General features: G+C 43.9%; 1 protein-coding gene across 1 annotated transcript in view; it reads right to left on the bottom strand.

The window, feature by feature from the left end:
* frmd4a (FERM domain containing 4A) overlaps positions 1–23,924 on the bottom strand; it is a 59,653-nt gene that overhangs the window by 26,554 nt on the left and 9,175 nt on the right. The window contains 3 exon segments of the mRNA XM_018663851.2: positions 421–513; positions 2,191–2,285; positions 7,453–7,518. Coding sequence (XP_018519367.1) covers positions 421–513; positions 2,191–2,285; positions 7,453–7,518 — 254 coding nt within the window.

Here is a 23,924-nt window from a genome sequence, read left to right as displayed (position 1 = left end):
AATGCCAGAATATTTTCTACCCTGTTAAGCATTACACTGACTAATGAACCTTCTACATGATTCTGCAACTGTGTCTGGCAAATTGTTTCAACAAAAAGATGCACAGCTCTGATGTACACAAGAAATGATAAGGTTTCTTATCCTATGGGAAAGCATTCTGCTATCTTGAATGGAGTTGCCTTAGAGCAATGTGATGGGATTTGCATCCAGTGCATACTGATGAGGTCTAAGAGGCTCATGATTGGCTGACAGGCCACATGGCGTAAGTTAAACTCCAGGGTCAAAGCAATTTCATAGGGGGCCTGTCATAACTAACCTTGTTAATCTCTTCCCATTACCACATGAATGCACGTGCATATGCAAGTACATGTGCAGTTGCACTCTTTCCATCTTTCTTTCTTACACTGCAGAGAGACTCACCTGACACAGAAGTAGAGGACAATGGGACCAGACTTCTTGGGGAACTCGTGCTCTAATACCCTGCGGTCCAACTGCAGCCAACTAAAATGGCCCCTGATGAGACAAAACAACATAACAGTCAATCAGTGCTATTATTTTGAGCATCCAACAAGATAACCCAAAACCTAATCTCATTACACTGAATATTTCCTCCTTAAGACTTACCATTTTTGTTTTTGTGTTCCCAATCCTTCCCCCCTGTTTTCCCCCACTTCTCTCCCCCTCTCCTCTCATTTCCCTCTCCCTCTCCAACAGAGAGGAAAACTGCAGAGACAGCTTGTCACCCTGGTAACCCTACATGGTCTCCTGAGCAACTGAGCAACATCTCTCTCAAACTTGCCCTCATTTTTTCTCTGTCTCTCAATCTCTCTCCCTCTTCTCTCCCCCCACAACACAGTGTCTGTGACCACTGAGCAGTTGGAGCTGAGGCGTCTGCTCTCACCAGGCACACCTAACAAATCTACACACCGTAGAATTAGCCCTGGGGGACTAAGACTGCAAAGCTGATATTGCTTTGCTGGACTGACACTGGATACAGAATGTGTCAGAGCCGTGTAAATGCCATAGAGCAGAGGCCAGTCTTGCCTGACATTAGCGGGGCTCATGAGATGAAACAAAAAAGAGAGACACAAAGGCCGTGGAAATGTTTGACTGTATGTAAATCATTTGTATGACTGCATGACTAGTTCTGGGCTATCATGCTGTGCTGCTTCTGTCTTTGTAGGTCACAAAACACAGTAAAACTAATTTGAATGTCAGTTTTGCATTTCAAGCACAGGCCTCATAACAAGCCTTCTGGCAGACAGAACCTCATAACCTTTTGCTAGCCCAGAGCAGGACAATCAAAGTCTCATCCTAACATCACAACCCTTTACAACTATCGACTTATATCATACATCACATCACTTTATGGTTCAGTGTGATATTCATGATGATCGTGACTTTTTCTTTTGACCAAGATGAAGGCAGCTATGGCTGAAAAAGCCTTTTGTTTGTAAATGAAAGAGAAGTGAAAACAAGTAATGATATCTTGGTTTTTTAAGGTAAATGTGAACATTTTTAAATCCAGGAGAACTTGAGAATCCTCATGGATGAGAGGTGAAACGTCTTTAAGTTGTCTACAACTAAGTCCAGTTGCCCTTGATGCAACCCTTCTTAGATAACCATGATCTAGATGACTGAGAATCTTTGCAGACAAATCTAAGAGCTGTTTCATACCTAAATAAGCCTGGACAAAACAACAACATATGCAGTTGAGTGTATAAAAGGACACTGGAAATTCCTCAGGAGAAAAACAGGCCAAAATCAACAGCCACATTTCACTGCAAGATTTCTTTAACCATATTTAAAACTCAAACAATGTCCTGGCAACTGGAGTTTTCATAGTGGTGCTTTTGTACATTGAGCAGCTCGTGTCTTTTCAACAGTTTTTAGATTTCTTAATTAACGCTACAAAGGTCAAGTGGAGGACAAATTCAATTTAAGAAGTAGTAGTGGAACAGTTGTGTCATTATGTGGAAACATTTAAAATCATAAACCCCAAACAGGAAGCAATTAAATGTGGCAGGGATTTTTAAGACAAACCTACTACTACATTATTCTTAAAACTTGACAGAGAATCCTCAGTCTTAGTATTTCCACGTCTGTCATCTATGACTACATCTGTGTCGATCATGGTGTCAGTGACATGAGTATCAAGAAAGCTTTTTAAAGGCATTAATAGTGACTTACGTTTCATCTGTGTATGCAATTCCAAAGTACTCCTTCTCCTTGAGGTTGAAGTGAGAGGCCACAAGGTCCAACAAATCCTTAGCCATCAGCTTGGGCTGCAGGGAGACAGACACATCAGTATTGCTCTCTCTTATCAGTTATAACTTGTCTTTTGTATGAGTGTAGTGGTTTATCACACTGTGGTTTAATTGGAGCAAGTACATGAGGTAGAGTTTTATGTTAATGTATTCTATCAGGCCATTGATTTACTGCAATGACTAAGCATTCTGACAAACACTGGGGAAAGGAGCAAGGGAGGAGGAGATAAATGAGAGAGTGTGTGCGAGAAAGATGGATAGAGAGTGTGAATGTTGCTGACAGTGCAGGTACCCTGCCCTTCCCCTCCCTCTCTCCTTTCCGCCTCTCTGACCCACACCTCTACTGCAGAGTCATAGCTCTGGGCTGAACGACTGTATTGCAGGGAGAGGGCTGTAGCTAGCACATGAGCTTGCTAGCTAGTTAATACTATGGAATACTGTCCGAGCTGTACTGTGTGTGATGACAACCATTCATCACAACTCTCACTGCATGCAGAGCATCTTAAAGCCAGGCAAAGGCCGGGGACTGCTGCCATATGCTGCTGGTTTGTGACATCCTGAGCAACAGCACGCCCCACCCTGAGGTTAACCCATGGGTGTGCCTCACTGCCTAGATTTTCAACACACACGCACTCACACACAAATCTGCATGCATATATAGACACACAAGGCCACGTACAGAATGCATACAGCCCACTCACATCATACAGGAGGGACACATGCTGCGCTTCGTTCATACAGAATAGAGGAGGACATGAGGAAAACATACTGTGTACAATACACACACACATACACGCGCGCACACACACACACACACACACACAGCATAGTGCTATAGTGTGCACATTCTTAAGAATCTCCCCCTGAGGTCCTGTGCTATCTGCTCACTGCACAGCTACAACTTCAGTGACAGAAGCTACTAAGAGCTATTTAAAGAGAAGGAGGTGATGTCATGCAGACAGCAAGCGCTTGCTTGCACACACACACACACCACACACACACACACACACACACACACACACATGTACGCATCTCCAATGACCTAGATCTCATATAAGCTTGACGCCTACAGTGATCCTGCTACACAGAAAGGCTCTGGAGAGAACAGAAGCGATAGAGAGAGCTTGAGCAGAAGCTAACATATAGGTTGATTGTGCCTGCTGACATTCAAATGTGTCAGGCTCATAAACCAGATGATGATGTTTATTAGAAAACAACAGGGCCACAGTGCTAGATGATTTGCTCGCTATGTCCTTTTGACGTAACTCTACTATCAAATGCATTTTCACAGTTAGAATAATAAACTCACTTCTTTAAGAATAAAAAAAAAACAGTTATTCTATTGTTATATGTTTAATATATAATGAGCAGTGATTAAAGTGTTGACCTTAACTATGTTCAAGTCCTGATCTGTCTGACTCTGAAAAAATTGGTAGTCCCATCCACAAAGGCTCAAACAAGCTCTGTTGTTTCTCCAAATGGGAGAGCAGCCATTCTCGAGAGCAACACACGGCCTTCTTTGAAGTGCTCAAAACATTTTAGATGTGGAAATTTTAGGCCTGGTAACAGACTATCTTTATAGTATTAGCAGTAATACATGTTTTGGTTCAGTCTGAGACGCATAAACAGCGGTGGTCTCTTGTTACCACACAGCAGTCATACTGACTTGGCAACAATATCAATTAAACATCATCCATGCCACCACAGAATGACAAACAATGAGCCGGGGAATAGGAGCACATGGACCCATGGAGTAAACTGTAAGCCCAGATACACCGTTGAATATCAGAAATGCATGACTGGAGATGAAAAGAAAGGAAAGGACCTCTGAAAGGTTAGGCTGAGCTACTTGCCTCAACTCTGTTTTGAATACCAAGCAGACTGTAAAAATCACATGGGCTGCACTGGATAGTATAATTGAGTTTGGTTCTCTCCTCAAGTGACGACTCACCCTCTCCTCGCGCATACACACATCCTGACACTACAGCTTATCTGTGAGATGGCAGATACCTAACGGATGTGTAATAATGTTGTGGAAGATACCAACAGTGATACAGACAGTGAATGACAGGTAATATAGTAAGTGATATGGCACACTAAACACACACACAATAATAGAGGCACACACAGACATATCCAGACAATGCAGACACATCTATACACACACACACACACACACACAGTATGGGGCAATCTATCAGACAGTAGGGCTCTCTGCTAGCTTAGACAGCATTACTACTAATAGACATTTAGCCTGTGCCTCCTCAGCAGCACAGGTAATTAACAGCATAAGAATTATAGGGAGGTGCGAGTGAGGAGGAGACATGAGAGAGCAAACCCACAGACAAAGTGACAAACAACACAACAGCAGCTCACTTGCCAGGCTGGCAGCAAGTCACGGCCCAATCTCTGCAAACAGCAAGTCAGGCCCTTGGCGCCTTCAGGGTTTTTCAGATTTATGGGACGCTAACTGATTTATCAGTGACAGTCCTTACAGTCCAAGGTTGGGTGAGAAAAAGATTTTTAGCCACATGCTTGTATTCTTTTTTTTAGCCCTTTTCCTTTAAAGTCAGTTTTTTAATTAATATGCTGTATACAGACTTATGCTGTAACACTTCTCTCTCATGATAAGGCACCAGCTATCTTACAGAGTAACTACTAAATACTAAAACCTCTCTTTTTTCAGTGTAGAGTTGTTCACATAAACATTGGCATGGAAGCTTAAAACCCCATTCGCTCTTTACCCTACACCATTCTAGCCTTAGGGAGTGATAGCCCTATGGCTGACATATATTTTCACTCAGTGGTGTATTCGGTGGTTAGCTTTAGTCTTTACAACCTGGTCAATAGGTGTGTTGGCCTTCTGGCACATAGTTCCTTGCCAATGAGGCAGTGCTCCATAAACAAACCACAGAGGACACGCTATCAAAGGTAGGAGGAAGGGGATAAGGAAGAGGAAAAAGGTGAACGACACTTCTGGGATTTAACAGCTGGTCAGTGTTACAAGTCAGCGACAGAAGTGAGATCCAGCCTTTCAGAGCATAGCTGGCTGGTGCAATTGGCGTGGCGACAGGAACTTAAATGGAAACCTCAACGGGATAAGACTTGACCACAGTGCTGTCAAACGATCAGTGAAGACATGAAATAGCCCAGTGAAGCGTGTAATACTGGAACACTGCCTTAACACTGGAGAAATACAACTGTTTGCACTGCTTATGAATTATGGTCATCCCTTCAAGAAATCCTTTTTTTTTGCAAATGAGCAGAGGACTTGACTGCTTCTTAGTTGACTGGAAAACTAAGAATAACATTGTAATCCTCTGTGGTCCTACTAACAACTCACTGGCCAACAGTACATCCGCCCAACAGAGAGAAGCTAGAACAGAGAGCAAGAGAAAGAGAAAGACAGACAGCAGTTTCCTGATTTAAATGACAGTGATTTGTGAATAACATCCCCTCTTCCGGCCTTTTTGTTATGTCCTCTCTCTTCCTAATACAATAGCCAAACTGTAAAAATACCATGTGCTACTGTTGTTTATATGATGTGGTAAACAGAAAAGAGTTTCTCACTTGCAGCTTTTCTTCAAGTACCTGTAAAACTCTGTACATAAAACAAAGACTACTGTAATGTTTTCTTTCAACTCTGCTACTGTCTTTTTGTTTATTTCCTTTTTATTTCCTTTAGTGATGGCCAAGAGGATGAATAATGAGCGGAAGAGAGGATGAATGGACGAGGAGATACGGAGCAGCTGCAGTTGTATTTAGAGATTTAAAAGGAGATAGAACCAGGTAAAGGCAAGAAAGAAGCTAAGTGAGAAAGCAAGATATGGAGAGTTTAGGGTGGAATGTCAGGGAGAGGTGAGTGGAAGAGAAGCAGAAAAAAGTACCAATTTGAAAAAGAGGATCAGTTCTGGCAGAGTAATCAAATCAGAAAGTCAGCAGACCTATCCTCGCCTCTCCCCTCCCATCTTCTCCTCTCTTATTCCCATCCCTTCTGTGTCATCTCCTGTCTCTCCATTCCTGAGATCTCATCTCGCTTTTCTCTCTCCCTCTCAACCTTCAGAGTTTCTGCGTCAATCTTTCTACTCTCCACTCACTACTCTTTGCCTGTTCCTGGGCAATTACCTTCTTTTGTCTTTCTGTCTATCCAGGGGAATAGGGTAATGGTCAGACCCAAGAGGAGGCTCGGGAGGTTAGGAAGAGTGGAAGGTATTTGAAGCCAAGCCATGAAAGGGGTTACAGATGACAGAAATGAACATCAACAATCAGTGAAGAAGAGGAGTAAGTGAAGAGAGGAGTTACTGCACAGAGTGCCACATAACTGTTATAAAAAAGTCCCCAGTTTATGTTATGTGTGTAAAATACATTATGCTCCTGTAAAGAGGGACGTTACAAAACAAAATACTGAGATAGATGAGGGGTTTGTAATGGCAAACAAGAGAGAGAGTGGCTTGTTGTAGGTGCTGCTGCTGCCTTTGGTCATTACTGCAGAAAGGCCTGCTGGCAGGATTGAAGGCTGACAGTGGGGGGAAGGGGGCAGCATGCAGCTTTGTTTTTCCTAGACATTTGGAAGATAAGATGCAGCATTGTCCACAGACAGATTTATTAGAGATAGATGATTACTTGGTGATTGCTGAGGCATTCTGGGGGGTCTAGAGGGATTGGGGGGGGGGTAGAAGAATGAGCACTGAAGAATGAGTTTAGGATAAATAAAGGTTTCTGTTTGGGACATCATTTGGACTGTACTCTGTGTCTTGATGCATAGTCTCTACAGCGGGAACAAACCAGGGCAGGGTCTGCTGCACTCATGCCTGTGTATGAGTTTGTGTGTGTGTATATATGTGTATGTGTGTGTGTGTGTGTGTGGTGTGTGTGTGTGTGTATGAGTTTGTGTGTGTGTATATATGTGTATGTGTGTGTGTGTGTGTGTGTGTGTGTGTGTGTGTGTGTGTGTGTGTGTGTGTGTGTGTGGAGAGATCAGGTGAGCATCAAGAAAATGCAAAGTCACCCACTGCTGACCAAATTTCCCTTGATCAGCAGTAACTGAGTCCCTTAGGACACCAGACATCACTTCCCCCACGCTCTAAGGAAATGAGAGTCTGCAAAGAGAGAGGGAAGAAGGAGAGGAAAGAAAGAGAAGGAAAGAGAGAGAGGGGGCAAGAGGAAGAGTAGAAGAGAGACTCACCTGTACAAGGAGCTCCAGCTTCCTGTCGTCCAGGAGATGGACCTGACATCGCCTCCCCTCTGTCATCTGAGGAAGAGAGGAAAAAAGATACGGGATGCCTGTGATTATGCTTGTTTATACAGTAAATAGATAACAGCTATTATTACAGTGATGCAGATCAAGAGCAGTTTTGTATGCATATCCACTGATGCCAGCCATACAAAGAAAATTACTTAAATTTCCAAATAACTCCTATATTCATATATTCCGATACATCAAATCAAACAAGAACATGATGCATCCCCACATCAAGTAGTATGGGAGATGTGCTATATATAGTAAGCTTGGAGTGTGCATATCTATGGTATCTAAGTGAAGTCTTAACAAGGTTAGCAGAGCTAACTACATACAATGAACCAGTAAAGACGACGTCCTGCGCTGCCCTCGTCCTCATGGACATTTCTCACATTCCTCCTTAAGCAGGAAATCCATTATCCATCAGTGGACTATAATGACCACAATGGGGGAATCTGCCTGCTTACAGTGTTCACTCGAGTATTTGTCTGTGGTGTTGATACAAGGCAGAATAGAGCTACAAAAACATAATATCCATCCAAGTTCGTCTGTAAACACTGAAGCAGGTGCAATGATGAAACAGTCAACTGTGGGAAATATGTGCCACATACACACAAGTTAGACCAAACATTTCACATGAGAGACAAAGCTAAGCCATTTCTCCAAACCTGTTTGAAAGTTTGCCACCAACTCAAACAAATACAATACTAAGGTTTAAAAATTCACAGCAGAAATAGAGTCAGGCTTTCAAGAAAAGATATACTAACTGTGCCAGAGCGTTCAGCATGCTAGTGTATGTTTGTGTGTATGTGTGTCCTGGTGTTTTCAGCACATGTAGAGTTTCTCCACAATTTAACAGGAAGCGGGGACCCTGAGGAACACAAACACCCCCTGGCTCCTCCCACACTTCCCTCACATCTGGGAGGTAGGGTAAAGGTGGGGGTGTGTGTGTGTGAGAGAGAGTGGGTGTGTGGAGGGGTAAGAAATGTTGGAGAGGAAGGACACAGAAAAGTGAGGGAGAGAGACACCCTCACTGTCAAACATTTCATGAGAACTCCCATAAAGAACACAGATGCCACAAACACAAGCACAAGTGTAACCGGTTTGTAACTCTTCACCATGAGAGGGATCATTTTGGACACCTGAGGCTCTAGCAATTTGGTACGGGTGTGTCCACAACATGAGCATAACATACACCTACTCTCTCACCACTCATGCCAGCTGGCACTGAGGTGGCAGCTTGGAGGTGAGAGTTTAGCAGGGACCTGAAGACACCAGAGAAAGAGAGGGAAAGGAGTGACAGAGTTGTGTCTCAACACTCATCCCTGTGTGAACTCTCCTGAATGACTACTGGTGGGTGTGGGTGTGTGTGTGTGTGTGTGTGTGTGGCTTCTGGCTACTTTGAAGGGTTCAGTTTACCCTCCCACTCACCATTGATCTCCTGTGGTTTGAGGGTTTAGATTGGGTGCACCTGTGCACACAGTCAGCGATACACACACATACACACACACACCCTTACATTTTCCAACGCTGCCTTTTGTTTTCATCTCCTGTCTTGGAGTTACATTACCTTTCCAAAACTTTCCATGTTTATACTGTATACACTGATTTTAATTACTACCACGACTACTTACTGAGTAGTTGGTCGGGTGTGCAAACATGAGTCATTGTAACCAGTAGATAATATAAGAACCCAGAGATGGCAAGTAAATCAAAAGCTGGTGCAAAGATACTGGATTATATCCAAATATATAATTTCTGAAAACATTTTGTTGGCTAAACTACTCTCTCCATTACCTCCTTTGCTGAGCCCGGACATGTGAAGGAAGAGGGGACAAGTTTACAGTATACTCACCAAACATCCTACTTACTACCTTGTCTGCAGAACACTTTAAACTGCAATGCAGACAGTGCACACACACACACACACACACACACACACACTCACTGGCACTCTGCTTGAGGCACCTGGGAATAGCACAAACCTTAACGTCAAGGTAACAAATCACTGCCTGGAGGCTAAAATTAGGCAGCCCAATCTGGCAGAGACAGACGCTTATTGGTTTTAGTCATAAAATTCACTTTGTGGTATTGGACACATGCTACTGAGTTTCTATCCTCCATGAAACCAAATGTACTTTCTATGAATAGCCTGTTATCATTAAACAGGGTTGAAAACAGAGAAAATGAGGGCTATTTAAAGTTAATGTAGTGTTGTTTCACAATGAGAGACTTTAGTCATATATATTTCACATTATTTACAATGAAATGAGTAATCACTGGGTACAATTACAGCGTCACACTGAGCTCTGATGCATGTTGTAAACATATTACAGTGTAGTTCATCTGACAGAAACACAGGCTAAAAGCACATGTGCTACTCCTCATCACCAGTGGTGTGTGTGATTCATGCCGTACGTTTCCAACCAGCATTTCTGACCTATTACTAGTCAGGTTTGAATTGGCTAACCTAACTACATCCTCGGGCCTGACTCACTAGGAAGAAACGGTGAGATTAAACGAAATGAAAATGAAGAATGTAACCCAACACTACAGTGCAAAGCAGCCATGTTCACAATGTCTCATTATTTCGCTGGAGCTGGCACCGAAATTACAGAGGCACAATACAAACAAGACAGTTGACAGTGATGCGTGGTCAGTGCTTGCGACGACAGTAACGTTATCATTAGATAGTTACCTTGCAAACAAACGTTCACTGCGAGGCTCCCACACACAAAAAAAACCGGCTCCGAGAGGGAGAGGAAAAATAAAGCAAAAAATAAAAAACCCGAATTATTAATCCCAAAAAGAAACGAGTCGCGTTACTGCCAGAAAATCATCAAAAAACACCCCCTTTCCCGGCCGGCCTAGGGGAGGAGGCACATCAGCATCCATGTTAGTGACCATTAGTTAGTTACACGCGACGCAGCTCGCTGTATATCCACTGTATCCCCTAAACACTACAGGGCTGTAATGTCTCATATCCCCGCCATTCAAGCTAGAGATAACTCGGCGGCGATAAACGGCGACCGTGAAGTGTTTTTTCCCCAAAGCTGGCTCCTCTCTCATCCCTCCTTCCGAAGGCAGCAGAGAGCTTCTTCTCACGGGTCTAGTCCCGGTCGAGCAACCAGCCACCCCCCCTTTTCGCTACCGGCACCATGCATACGAACGGTGTTGTGTGTGTGTGTGTGTGTGAACGTGCGGATAGCAGGGGACCGTACCAACGGTCAGTAACCGAGAGGGGGGGGACGACCGGAAGAAAAAAATCAGTAACGGTAACAGTCCGACCTGTATTCCAGGCTGCCCTCACTTGCCAGCTATTTTTCTCGCTGTCATCGGAGTTGCTTCGAAAACACGGGAATAATGGAGGCAAGATGTGGGGGCGGGGAGAGGAGGGGATGAGGGGAAATTTTCTGCAGCGGCTCACAGCCATGAGAAACTGCAGACCTCTCTCCCTCTCTCTCTCTTTCCGTGTGTGCGTGTGCTTACAAACCCAAACAGACATCTGTGTCTGCAGAGCACACTAATAGTCTGCCGTTCAAAACAACTGATGCACGGCTGATACATAACAATGAGCAGCGATCACTGCCTACCTACTCTTGTGAAATCAGCTGCACTTCTGGAAATGCACTCCTCCTGGGGGAGAAAGGGTTCACTTGAAAGACTATCCTCGCATGACTCTGACAATACTTTGATTGTCAAATACCATGTGCATTTTGATAACAGATTTCCTTAAGCTTAAAATGGCTAGATAGTAATCCATTTTGCAACAAAGTAGGAGTTTCAGCTGGATCTCTCCCTCTCCCCGGCTTGTCACTTCCTGTCTGCACTTTTTAAAACAAATCTCCTTGCTCTCAGGTTTGGCTTGCTTGAATGATTCCTGGCCTTCAGTCCACTGCAGCCGTTGGACTGACTCTCTCCCACATCTCCTCTTATTTTTTTTGGATGACCTAAATTGGGCACTTGTGTTCACCTTACACAGCTGGTGCAGCAGCAGCAGCAGCAGCCGTTGAAACCGCAAGTTGTTAACATAACAAAATCAGTCCAGTTTCTTGTACCATAAATAGATCCTAATGTGTGCTGTGAAGGCAGGGATAAGCCTATACCTACTGTCAATAAAGTCTTTGAATGACTCGGCAAGCGTAGGCTAGTCTGTCTTCTATTATTATATTACAACATGAGTAATCCCCACGTTATGAAAACAGTGTCAGGCCACATGTAGCATAATGTACAATATAGTGTGCCTTAAGCTAGGCTGTCAGCATCAGATACTTGATCATCATTGATCAGCCAAATGCAGTTGAAATTTGCAGAATATATCAGAAATGCTCTCTTCTCAGACGTTAAGCAATACTGAAGATGCAATAAAATTTAATGTGCTTGGCTTGAACAGTTTTGTTGTTACCGTGGCTTACGCTGCAAGCGCTAAAATTCAGCTTAGTTTGCTGAATGTAGAAGGTCACATGAGAAACGAGGAGGTGTCTCCTTTCCCCTCCTGCTGGATTTTTCTGTTTCTGGATATTTTTGGCCTGTTCCAGACACCGGAAACTGGCCTGTCCAACTTAAACATCTCCAGATGACTCTTTCTTTGGCTTTAATACATACACCCCATCCCTCCTTCTCTTTCTCCAGTCAAATACATATCTCCCTTTATTGGTTGCTTCCTCAGTTTGCTATCACAAGGGCCCTGTTGTTTGACCAGTGCAAGGGAGGGAGAGAGAAGGGGACAATGCAGGCAGTGGAGAAATGGGTTAAAACTGACAAAGACAGAAGAGAGGAGCAAAAAAAAAATAATGCAGAAGGAAGAACACTGTAACTACAAGAGTTTATGATATTATTGTTCCTGTTTGGAAAGAATGTGACTACCTCCAGAGAAGCTGAATGAGAGGGGGTTAGGATTCGCAAAATAAAGCAGAGAGGAAATGGAAGGAAGGGAGGAAGCAAGGTAGGTAGTGAGTGACTGCACAGCTGTTTGTTCAGTGCTTGTGCCCCTTAACTTCCCTACACATGGTCACCTTTCAAGGACCTAGAGAGAGTGTTGCCAAGAGGTGAGAAACACTTGTAGGTGTGACATATCTGGGCCCTGACACAGCCTTGTTATGGAGCCAGTGGGCTTCTATTCTGGGCCAAGGCGTGGTCTTAATGAGGTGCTGATCTGGTGTATTTCTATGGAGCAGGGGTCCAAAGGGGAAAGATCCGAATGGGTGAGGTGGGTTTAACAGGCAGTGGGTATTAGAGTCAGGTTTTGGGGTCGAGCAGGGGGGACAGGGTTGATGGTCCGCGCTGGAAAAGGTAACCTATATTGGTGGAATGTGATATAAACAGCGCCACGCGGTTAATTGAAGCAAGATGGAGAATCTCTTTAACCCTGACTGTGGGACGCTGCGGTAGGCAGTTAAGATTGACACACACACATTCTCCACACTCTCGCCCTCTTGTCTTTGTCTGCGTCTCTCCCGTATTTATGGAGACTAAACAAACACACACTCTTAAACACGTCACTTTGAGAGCGAGCGTGGTCTGACACAGGCGGTCCCGCCATGATTTATGATGCTGAGATCATTATAGCTGAATAAGCTTTATGACTCTCCGTCAGTTTTAATGTAACAGTATCTGCGTAGGGCGCAGATTAGATTACAACACAAGATTCAGCAAAACATACTGTAGCTCTCAGTACTCTACAGTTTCAGTTCAATGAGTTATTGAAAACCTGATGGAAAAATAATAGCAGGGCCAAATCCTGTCTTCTTCTCCATCTTGTAGCAGCAGAGTGAGACGGAGCAGGGAGGGTCATGGAAAGGCAGCCAGGAATGTCTAGAGAAACGACTGACTGCAAGAGATCTGTTTTGTTTGTTCAAGTGTGTGTATATATATTTATATATATATATATGTGTGTGTGTGTGTGTGTGTGCGCCATGTTTTTCTGTGTGTCTGTGAGCTCCACCCTCCCTGCCCGTGAGTGACTTTGGGACTGAAATGTGGTTCCAGTTAGGGCGTTTTTAAAATCAGAAACACACTGGCACTTCAAACAAACTGCAGATATTTCTGTGGCTAACTCTGCTTTGTTCTCATTTTACTACAAAGCTCCATTCCCAGACTTTACCAGAAACCAGGAGATGTTTCCCTACATTTTTTTAGCTACAATCACAACTTTGACTAAAACTGACAGATGGAGACGCTTGTGAATTTTATGCTTATTAATTTTAAATACGACTTTCACTGGGAAAATTGCTGTGAGGTGTTTCAGTAGGCGCAGTGAAGACATCAGAAATCATGCTTTATGGGAGATTTGGCGTGATCCAAAATTTAACTGTATTCAGCAACAGAACGAACCTTAAATGATAAATAATATGCAAAATATGAGCCAATTGTTTGCATGTAGCAAGAAAGACTTTGCTGTTTGTTAGATAAAGAAACATAAAAGGGGTGAAGATAACAGAGGAAGGCAGAGAGTAACTACTTTGAATCGTTATAGTAAATTTTAATATGCCCTGTAGTCATAACAACATCACCTTGCTCTTAATAAATTCCTAATAGTTTGAAATTCTTCTCTTCGTTTTTTTCAGATTCCCCACTGAAAGATCACATCGTCAGTTCTTAAATGAATCAAATGCTTTTTGGAATATCCCGCATAACTCAATGATTTAACAGCGTTTAACAGTGTTGTGCTGCAAACTGAATCTCTAGTTAGCTGTCAACTATTAAATGCATCCATGTAAAAGACTGCTAATCTGTTAAGTCACTGGTTTCATGTCCTCATCCTTCCTCTTTCCTTCCTCTCTCTATCCATAACGAACTCTGTCTTTCTTTTTTTTAGAGTTTTTTTTTTCTGTTGCTCTCACTGATGCCAAAACTGTGTGGCAGAAAATAACTGGGCCACATAGATGTACACGTGTGCACAGGCACTCATAGGGAGCTTGAAGTTAAATTTACTACAGAAAGCTCTAAAACTGGACCACAGCAAATGTCTCCCTTGATGACATCCGAGCAAATAAAAGCCTTACATGAGCAGCACAGCGCGATGATACTGCGCCACAGTGTGTCGGTTTGAGAGAAAGTCACTGCTGGCCACCGCGGCCAGTCTGCATGCAGGTTATTCATGCTACCAGCAATTTGAATGTGTTTGCACTTGTTTTGTTTTTTTGTTTTCAAAATAGTCAGAAAAAGATTATTCTAATTTGTCTAAAGGAGAGAGAAACTGCCTGTCTCCTCTTCTTCTGGTCAGCTTTGCCCTTTACTGATACGGGTTGGACATTCCTTGAATTCCAGACCAAAGGGAGCACTCAGTTGATAAAGCCACTACGAGCACCACTGTTGTTTGTGTGTGTGTGTGTGCCTGTGTATATATATCTTGCTGGGTGTGCCTCTGAAAATGCGCCCATACATCTGTTCTGTGTTTTGGGTGAAATAGATCTGAGGTGATTCAGTAACTAAAGTAGCTTCTGAGGAAGGACAGAGGACAAAGTGATAGAGGGGGGAGAAGGAGAGGGAGGAGGAAAGGGAGGGGGAGGGGGAGGGGGAGCCAGAGCAGCAGCAGACTAACAAGAAGAGCAGAGAGGCTCGGCACAAATAAATGATGTCATGTCTTCAGGACTTTTACCTCTATGAAACAGAGTCTTAGTGATCATGGGGGTTGATCTGCAAGGATCCGGGCTGTCAATGCGTTTCTGTGTGTGTGACTGTGAGTCATTCACAGGGGAAGGATCTTTTACCCCTACACCTCCTCTCTTCATTTATAATTTACACAGTGAGAAATCACTGTAGACCTGAGTGACCCTGTGTTCACTGATACTGCCGGCAATACCTGCAAAAAGACAGTGTGACGTAGAGTGGGGGTATTCGGTTCTGCTCAGCATATAATATTCTATATATAAACTATACTCTGTGTGTGTGTGTGTGTGTGCTTTGATGTGTGTGTATACTCTTTTTTAGTCTGCCTGTAAACCCATGGAACCTTGTTGATTGATGAATCTTCCTCCTTGACCTCTCTTTATCTCTCGCTTGCTTCTTCTGTCTCTCAGTTTCTCATAAACAAACAAACAACACACACACACACCCACGCACACAGACACACACACACACACACACACACACACACACACACACAGCTCATGGCCTAAACTCAAGGGCACTGTGCACTGCAGAGCAGTTGAACTCCTGTGGCCTCTATCCCATGTCCTGTGACTGGATGGAATACCAAACACTCTAATCATTTAGCATGCTGAATATTAAACAGTCCCCTCTGCAGACTTTTCTATGTGTGTATCTGTGTGTGTGTGTGCGTGCATGTTTGTGTGTGTATGTGTCACAGTCTTAATGTATTCTACTGGCCTATTAAACATGTACCCTGAGACCAGAACAGCAGGGAAGAGGAGAAAAGGGGTTTTGGGTAAAAAAAAAAAAAAAAAAAACAAACAACAAAAAAAAAAAAACCCACCCAAATCCTCACTGTTCTTCGCTAATTTTGCCCTTCAAGGGCTCCAAAGACCCTCCAGGCTAATTAGGGAGACAGCCACAGAACGACATCATTCAAGGTACTGGTTTTACAGCAACTCGGTGAGCTTCCATCCACATAATAACTCTTGGGTTTTAAAAGCACTTACTTCTTTTCGCTGAGTGGCCTGGACACAACCTGCGCTGTCAAGCAGACACACACACACACACACACACACACACACACACAAGCTCATGCACATAAATGTTTGACCACCCCCCACCCCTCTTGCTCTCCAGCCTCCAGATGCAAACAAAAGTTGTCATGACAACTTTCTAGGGGATCTAGCCGTCTCCGTCGTGCACTCTCTGCCAGAAATGTAGGGCACTTAGAGGCGGAGGCATTGTAAGACAATGCTAAGACACTGTAACAGGCAAAGGTATGACCCAGGGGTGTAAACTTTAAGTAAAAAGGCATGCATTGGAAGGTTCCTCTCACAAATTGATGCTATCCAGCTGATGACAATTCCATGATCCTAGCAGAGACAAGGGAACCCTTCACTCTACAAAGTCAACATACTCACATATTTTACAAAGGTAGATCCTATACCTCTACCTCATCACCCCCTTGTCCTACCTCCCCCTGCTCCCCCTCAGGCTATACTGGCTCAGGTGACGCAAGAGGGCTTATGTGCAAGATCAGTATAGGGACAGGTATATAGAAAAGAAACACAAACACACACTTCAACAGCAAAGACAGCAGGGAACAGAATTTCACAGGAGGAAGAGTCTGAAAAGGGTAAAGCAGACAGGTAGAACAGAGAGTAGGAATAAACTGGGGATGAGGCAGGTGGAGAAATAGGATAACATAATAAAGAAAATGGAACCAATGGAGAGATAAGAGGAGACAGTGCAAACACGCTGCAGCCTCAGAGCCTTCCTACATCTTCCCCCAGGATGCAGTCTGAGGTATCCTAATGACAAATAGAGGGGTGAGAAAGAACTATATGCCCCTCCACAGGCCCTGTCCTGCAGCCTGTCTGGTCTGCTTCCACTGTTCTCTACAGGCAGGATTTATCCCTCCATAGCTCTGGCTCAATGTGACTGTGCTCCATTACTACACACTTGATTTCTCTGAGCCAGGGTAATGAAAAATGACCCAGCTCATCTGCAGGGAGAGCCCTTTGGCAAGTATGTGTGGTCTGTGTGTGTGTGTGTGTGTGTGCTTGCAATTCCTCTTGTCCAAAGGGAATCCTGTCATTGTAAAAGTATTGAATGTCTTCCATTTGGCCATTTCACCTCAAGGGGAGAGCCAGAATATGAAGGTAGGAGGTGGAAAGCGTTTGCTCAGTAAATAAAAAACCTGATCAATCATGTGCCACAGTTACAGATGAGAACTGGGTTCATTTTTTTTTTAGCTTTAGTGGTTGAATTATTTGTTGAAAGCTTGTTCTTTTGGTCATTGAAAGTTTGGAATTCATGAAAAGAACCAAACAAAATAAAAAAACAAAACAAAAATCCAGTCAACATGGAGTTGCAGAGCGTGTGCACACATAACATCTTTCTGCAGTTTCCTGAGTGTCCAATTCATGCATGCATAATTTAGCCTACAGGTGTGCATACTTAAGAGAGAGAGTTTGAAGGCAGTGCAGTGTTAAAAGACTTATGATAAAAATTCATGAGAGCCAACATGGAGTTCCTTAGCTTTCACATTTATCTCCAAATGACGACTGATACGACTTAGCGAATATAGAATGATGACTGACAGTGCCTCCCCAAAGGAACATGGGAAATCAAACTGCAGAACTGCACCTTGCTCAAACATCTGAGCTTCATATTTTCCACTCTCATTCACTCATTGTGACTGATGCAGTAAACTGTCCTGTATCTACAAAGTTTCTATTTGTAATCTGTCAAGTTCTGTATATTTCCTCACTTAGCTCCAAAGGTTAACACACACATACAAAACTTTAAACCTCTGTTCAGTAAACACATGTGGACACACTGTTAGAGGATATAATATCCATACAAACACAGGATCTGGGAGTCCCTGAGAAGGATTTCCTCAGATATTCACCAGATTCTCCTAGTAATCCTCTGGGATTACCATTCTATACTGAGGCCCTATAACCTCTGAACTTAAAACATTATAAACCCTCATATCCCCCATTGCTAATGCCACAGTTAAAGCTATCACTTCACTCAATAGAGGGGGACCACCTCCAAAAACCCTATATCATATCCGCTACGGCCACTCACTTGTAGCTCTGGCCACAACTCAGACACACTTAGAGGATTTAGAGGGATACCAGCCAGATTTATCAAGTGGGCCCACTCAACCTTGGCCCAACATAACGCCAGCCAGATATTGCAACCCGCATGTTTTATCGTGTTTGACATCTGAACAGTCTCCAACATGGCAACTGATATCTGGGAAAGAGTTCATATTTGGCAGGCCTTTCGATTGAAATCAAAAACACTGTCAGTAATCGTTATATTACGGATATTTTTGTGTGTCATGCATCAACACTAGGTGATGCTCCTTTGCTAAACTAGGAATACCCTGCTGTTTTCATTCTGTACCGTGCCTTAAATCAGAGATTGGTCCCTCTGGGATAAGTGTGGTGTACACATGTGAGGAAGCGAGTGTGTGAGCACTCAAAAGCCTGTAATTAATCAAGTGAGTTGCCATCTTGTCAAATAGCGTGCCATACTGTATTCTCACTTTACCAGAGAAATTAGATTCTGGCACAGCTAAGAAGCTTATGGTGCACAGTAAATAAATGACAGTAGCTACATGATGGGGGTGGGGCGGGTGGTTGTCATGTTTTAAATGTTTAACATGTAACAAGACTAGAAATCTGCAAAAGACTCATCAAACACATCCATATCCACAAAATATGAATGACAGATAAAATTTTGATTGTGATTTATGATTTATGGAGTTGCGAGAAAATTGTTTCCCACGGTTGAACTGCTGATGAATCTCCACAGGAGATCATTTTTATTAAGCTCAGACACCAGCAAGCCTTGCCCCCTCTTCCTTTTTCCCTCTCACACGCACACACATTTACACCACTTACACACTGGGTATTTGATAAACCTGGGAATGGAGAAGTGGAAATGCTTTCCAGACAAACTATGCAAATAAGACCTTATCCCCAGGGAGACACTGTAAATGGCTACAACCACCAACAGAATCTACAGAGGGGTGTTTATGTGTGTGTGTGGGAGCGTGTGTGTGCCTATGCGGGAATATCAAACACAAACATGCCTCCGGCTAGTTGCAAACAAATTAGAAAATTGCTACAAAAAAAGAGAAAAGAGAGAGAAAAAAAAGCAAGGCACTGGAAAAATTTAAGACAGTGTCCGTTCAGGCCCTCTACCCCTCCCCTCACCAAACCTCTCTCTGTCGGTTCTGGGAAAAGATTTTCTCACATACAGATCCTGACTTTGGCAATGAGAACAAACATGGCTGCCAGACAAGGATGGCGATCAAAATTCTTCAGTAGGAAGTCACAAGTTCAACTCTAACCTCTATAATTACTTGGCTGGAAGACAGGAAAATATATTAGTAAGGTTGGGAATTAACGAGGACACGCAAATTTCCTATTCAGGACGTATCCCTGCCTGTCTATATATTGACATCTGTTTTGGTGGAACATGAGAACAAATGGATGATAAATTGAACACGAGAGTCAGGGAGACTTAAACTGAATCGAGTGCAGTCATGTTCTGATTCAGGGGAGCTGCTGGCACTCACGGCGGACTCTTCTTCCAAGAAATCCACTTGCTTGAAAACACCAGGGTTTGACTGAGAGCCCACAGCTTATCAGACCACAAACAAAAGAAGTAACTCAACAGACACAAATGAACCAGCTCCTAGACAGAGGGAGGATTGTGCGTATCTCGGTTATTTTAGGATCTCGCTGCTGCGTCTCTGCTTCGCATCATAATGGACTGGGACTCGTCAGCGAGAAAGGAATATGATCAGTGACAGAGCTATTCTCACAGGAAACAGGTCCAGATGAGTTCGGTGGGAGTAAACTGGGTTGGGTTTCAGTCCCAAATGTAATGCAGTAGAGCCTATAAACTAACACAGCAGTAAGGCCTAATGAATATGTATGATAGATGTGACATAACGTGAGATTTAAAATATGTATAAAACTTTTCGGGGGGGATTGCGTTGCTAGGAAACAGCTTGGATAGTAGTTTATTTGCCGCCTGGGAGAGAACCAGCTTCCTGTCAGCTACTGTTATTTGCAAGTGCTATAACAGGAAATAAACTGGGTCTATCTAGGATGTTTATCTTGTCAAGTCTGACATGATCTACAGGGATGTTGAACTTGCTGAGGATGAGTTTTGCTTAACAACATGTCACTTTACATTCTCAAGAACAAAATGATGGCTTGCAGAGGCTCATGTGAGTTGCAGGACAGCAAGGATTGCAGGTAAATACAAAATTCCTGCAACTCAGGGGGAAGTCCAGCCACCTGTGTTTGCTATAGTCCTTACTCCTGCTTCTTCCCCATGCAGGATATCCTGCTTTTAGGATGGGGTGGGGTGCAAAGAAGGGAGGGGGCTGGTGTGAGAAAAATGAGACGCAAAAAGATACAGTACACAGCACACAGCTGAAATCAATGCCAATGGAGAGCACCATGAGAAATGACAAACAATTACCCAGAGACACTGTCTAACGCAGCACAGCAGAGCACTGCCCTCACACGAATGTCTGTGCTAACCCTATTTAAAGGGTCACACCACCAGAGGAAAATGTGTGACTGGAGGGCTGTTGAGTCAATATTACTCAGCCTGATGTATGAGAGTGTGAACATGCGGCCGCGCTCTCTCACGAGAGAAATATAAGAGCACATCTGCGTGAGCAAACAACATTTCACGAGTGTTGCAAAGTGTGCCGGTGGATGTAACTCCACAGCTCAGTCACACACAGGCCGTTTGCTCCACGCAACATATTATCACCTTGACATATGTGTCATACAGTGGAAAAATATCTGAGCGAGTGTCCTGATTGAGTATGTAGGACTGCTGGTGATGGATGCCCTCCCCAGTGAGAGTTGAAAAGAGAGAAGAGAGAGAGAGAGACTTAAATAAGATATGAAGAAGTAATTTAAGTAACGGGGGAAAAAAAAGAAAGTTAGAAAGGAAAAAGAGACATGGGAGAACAGGTTTAGATCAGAGTGCTGGAGTGGAAATGTATTTTCATTTCAGGGGGAAAGAAGAAGCTGGAAAAGAAGTAGAGAAAGTGGAAACAGGTTGATAAAACATAAAGGCACAGTCTCTCTCCTTCAGTCTTGCTCTCTTTCTCATTCTCTCTCTCTCTCCATTGTGTGTGTGTGTGTGTGTGTGTGTGTGACAGTTGTGTGAGACTGGGTATCTCATTAACAGTAATAGAGGAAGCCGGGCGGAGAGGCAGTGCAGTGAGCCAGGGATATCCCCATCCTGCAGCCTGACACACTGACCCCTCCCTCCCTGCCTTTGCAACTCCCTCCACTATTAACTGCTCCATCCCTGGGCTGTACCACCTCATCGGGCCGGGGGGAGATATTGTTTGTGGTTCATCAAAGCTCTCGTTCCAGAGGATGTTTGGGAAAGTGTTAAAACACCTCTGTTTGATAAGTGTTTTTTAGCGTGGCCTCTTTCAGACGTTTGTGTGTCTCTAAACCAGGACGGGTTTGTCTTAGGGAGGCCTGGTATATTATTTCAGTTTCCTCTGATTGTGTTACCTTCCCTCAGGATGCTTAAACTTAGGAGCCAGATAAAAACACATTTGAAGACAAAAGTTAGAATAACAATCCAGCTTATTCTCCTCATGAGAATAAAGGGGGAATTAGAGCAAAAAGGCAGGAAAACACATATGGCGAGAGAGTGCTCATGTTTATGTGCACATCGCATGTGTGCATGCACATGTATTTAAGTTACTCCACTGATCATTTTGGGCTGAGCAGTACAGTGTGTGGTCTTTGTTATCTAGCAACAGGCCTGGTGAGTCTCTTTCTGTGAGACTGTTGGGTTTGTTCTGGTGGTGCCAGCTGCATACAGGGCAGGTGAGACACGCGGGGAATACTAATGGCTCCATGAAAGCCCAGAGTACTGATCCAGACATGGTGAAGTGAATACTGAGCGACCATTTTGCTGAATCACAGCTAGACAAACACAAGGCACAAAAGACGCAGTTGGTTCTAATGAAGCAATCAAAAATAATTCAAAGCAGTCAAACAGTTATTTTTTAAAGCAAACTGACATATGTAGCGCATCAAGTTACCACAGAGTCAGATTAAATGTTTAAGACGATGGAGACATGGTGACCAGGCAGCCATTAAAACAGTGTCTGTGTGTGTTTTTGTGTGCAAGTATCCCCCCTTTCACATATCCACAGAAACACTTACCAGCTTAACAGCTTAGTTACCGGCTCCTTAATAGCAACCCTAGCAACACAACTTCCTGTTAAGGCTTTGCATCCTGAGCACAACAACAACAACAACAACAAAGGAGCAGCGGCGTAAAACAAAGCAGCTTTTTCAATGCAACAGATTAACTTTGTGGGGCAACTCTCCACATGCACGTGAGCAATGTGTTAATAAAACTATGTCAGCGTATGTGTCCCACTTCACCAGAAGGAACACTGCCACAAGATCTAACCTAGTTATGTCCTCCATGCTTAATGAAACAAATCAGTCATGTTTAACCTTGCCCCTGCCCCCGTCTCTGGCCCTGGTCTGTTGCCTGAAGGACATACCTGGCCTGCAGCACTTCATCTGTTCACTCCCTGCCTCTCTGTGTCCAACCCAAGCCTTGACACCAGTGTGGAATTGTTCATTTATAATAGTTTCCTGTACCAGATATCCAACTCCACAGGTGGCACAGCATGCAGACACTGCAAATATATTCCTTATTGAAGTATCTCTTGACGGATCTGAATTTATTTGGGTTTAAATTATCACTGAATGTCCTGTGCGAGGTGCCTGTCTGAATGCATGGATATACACGTATTCTGTGTGTATGTGAGGTGCAGCCTACCTGGTAGAGTGGCCTTGAAACACACCTGTGTGTGTGCAATAGGTGCAGGGGACCAGGAAGGTTCCTGGCATGCACACGAAGGCGTCGGAGGGCCGTGGAAGTGAGAGTCCACAGCAGACCCTGCCGAGTACAGACCACCTCGTCTAGACCCAACAAGACTGCCTCCATTACTGCACTGACCACCAGCTCTCTGTGATGAGAGACACACACCTCCAGAGGTACAGTGGCTGGTATGAGTTGATGTCAGTGGGATATCCAAATAAAGCAAACCTTTATTTGCACATGTGAGCCATTACAGGTAAAATCCACAGAGGCCCAGGTAATGAGAAGATATGATTAGCTTTTATTGTCCTCTTGATACCACTTAGCGCCAATAGATAATAATTGGGTCATCTCTAGAGGTAAGCCACAGTGAGACAGGATAACCCTGTGGCTTTCTCCTCCTCTCCTGCCTCTGTCCCTCTCTGTCCTCTCAGTCTCTCTGGGATTCAGCAGTCTGATGCCTCCTCAAGGTCAAACCCTGCTAGTCCTTCTGCCCCAGTCCCACACAGCTAGTGGTCCCCTGCTGACTCTTTCTCTCTTCCTCCTCTCTCTCCCTCTTCCTTCTCACTGAAGCAACGCAACCCTCTGTCCGTTGGTCTCAGCGCCACAAACACAAACATTCCCACTAAGGAAATGCAGCCGGTCTCTTAGTCTCCCCGACTGGTAGTTGTTTTTAAAGCGATATGCACTCTCATACTGCAGCTCACATGGAGACCAACCACCAACCCTCTCTCTCTCTCTCTCTCTGTCTCTTTCACTGCCTCACTTTTCAAAGAGAGAAGGGATGTGCTCACAGGCTGCACATGGCCTCACACACCTGGTCAGGCTGGACACTATCTGTACGCTTATTATTCTAAGTCTATGCAGGAGAAACACACTCGAACACACACACACACACACGCACA

The sequence above is a fragment of the Lates calcarifer genome, linkage group LG10, assembly GCF_001640805.2.
Source record: "Lates calcarifer isolate ASB-BC8 linkage group LG10, TLL_Latcal_v3, whole genome shotgun sequence".
Lineage (NCBI taxonomy): Eukaryota > Metazoa > Chordata > Actinopteri > Centropomidae > Lates > Lates calcarifer.
The sequence above is the reverse complement of the archived record's forward strand: the minus strand, read 5'-3'. Positions and strand labels throughout refer to the sequence as shown.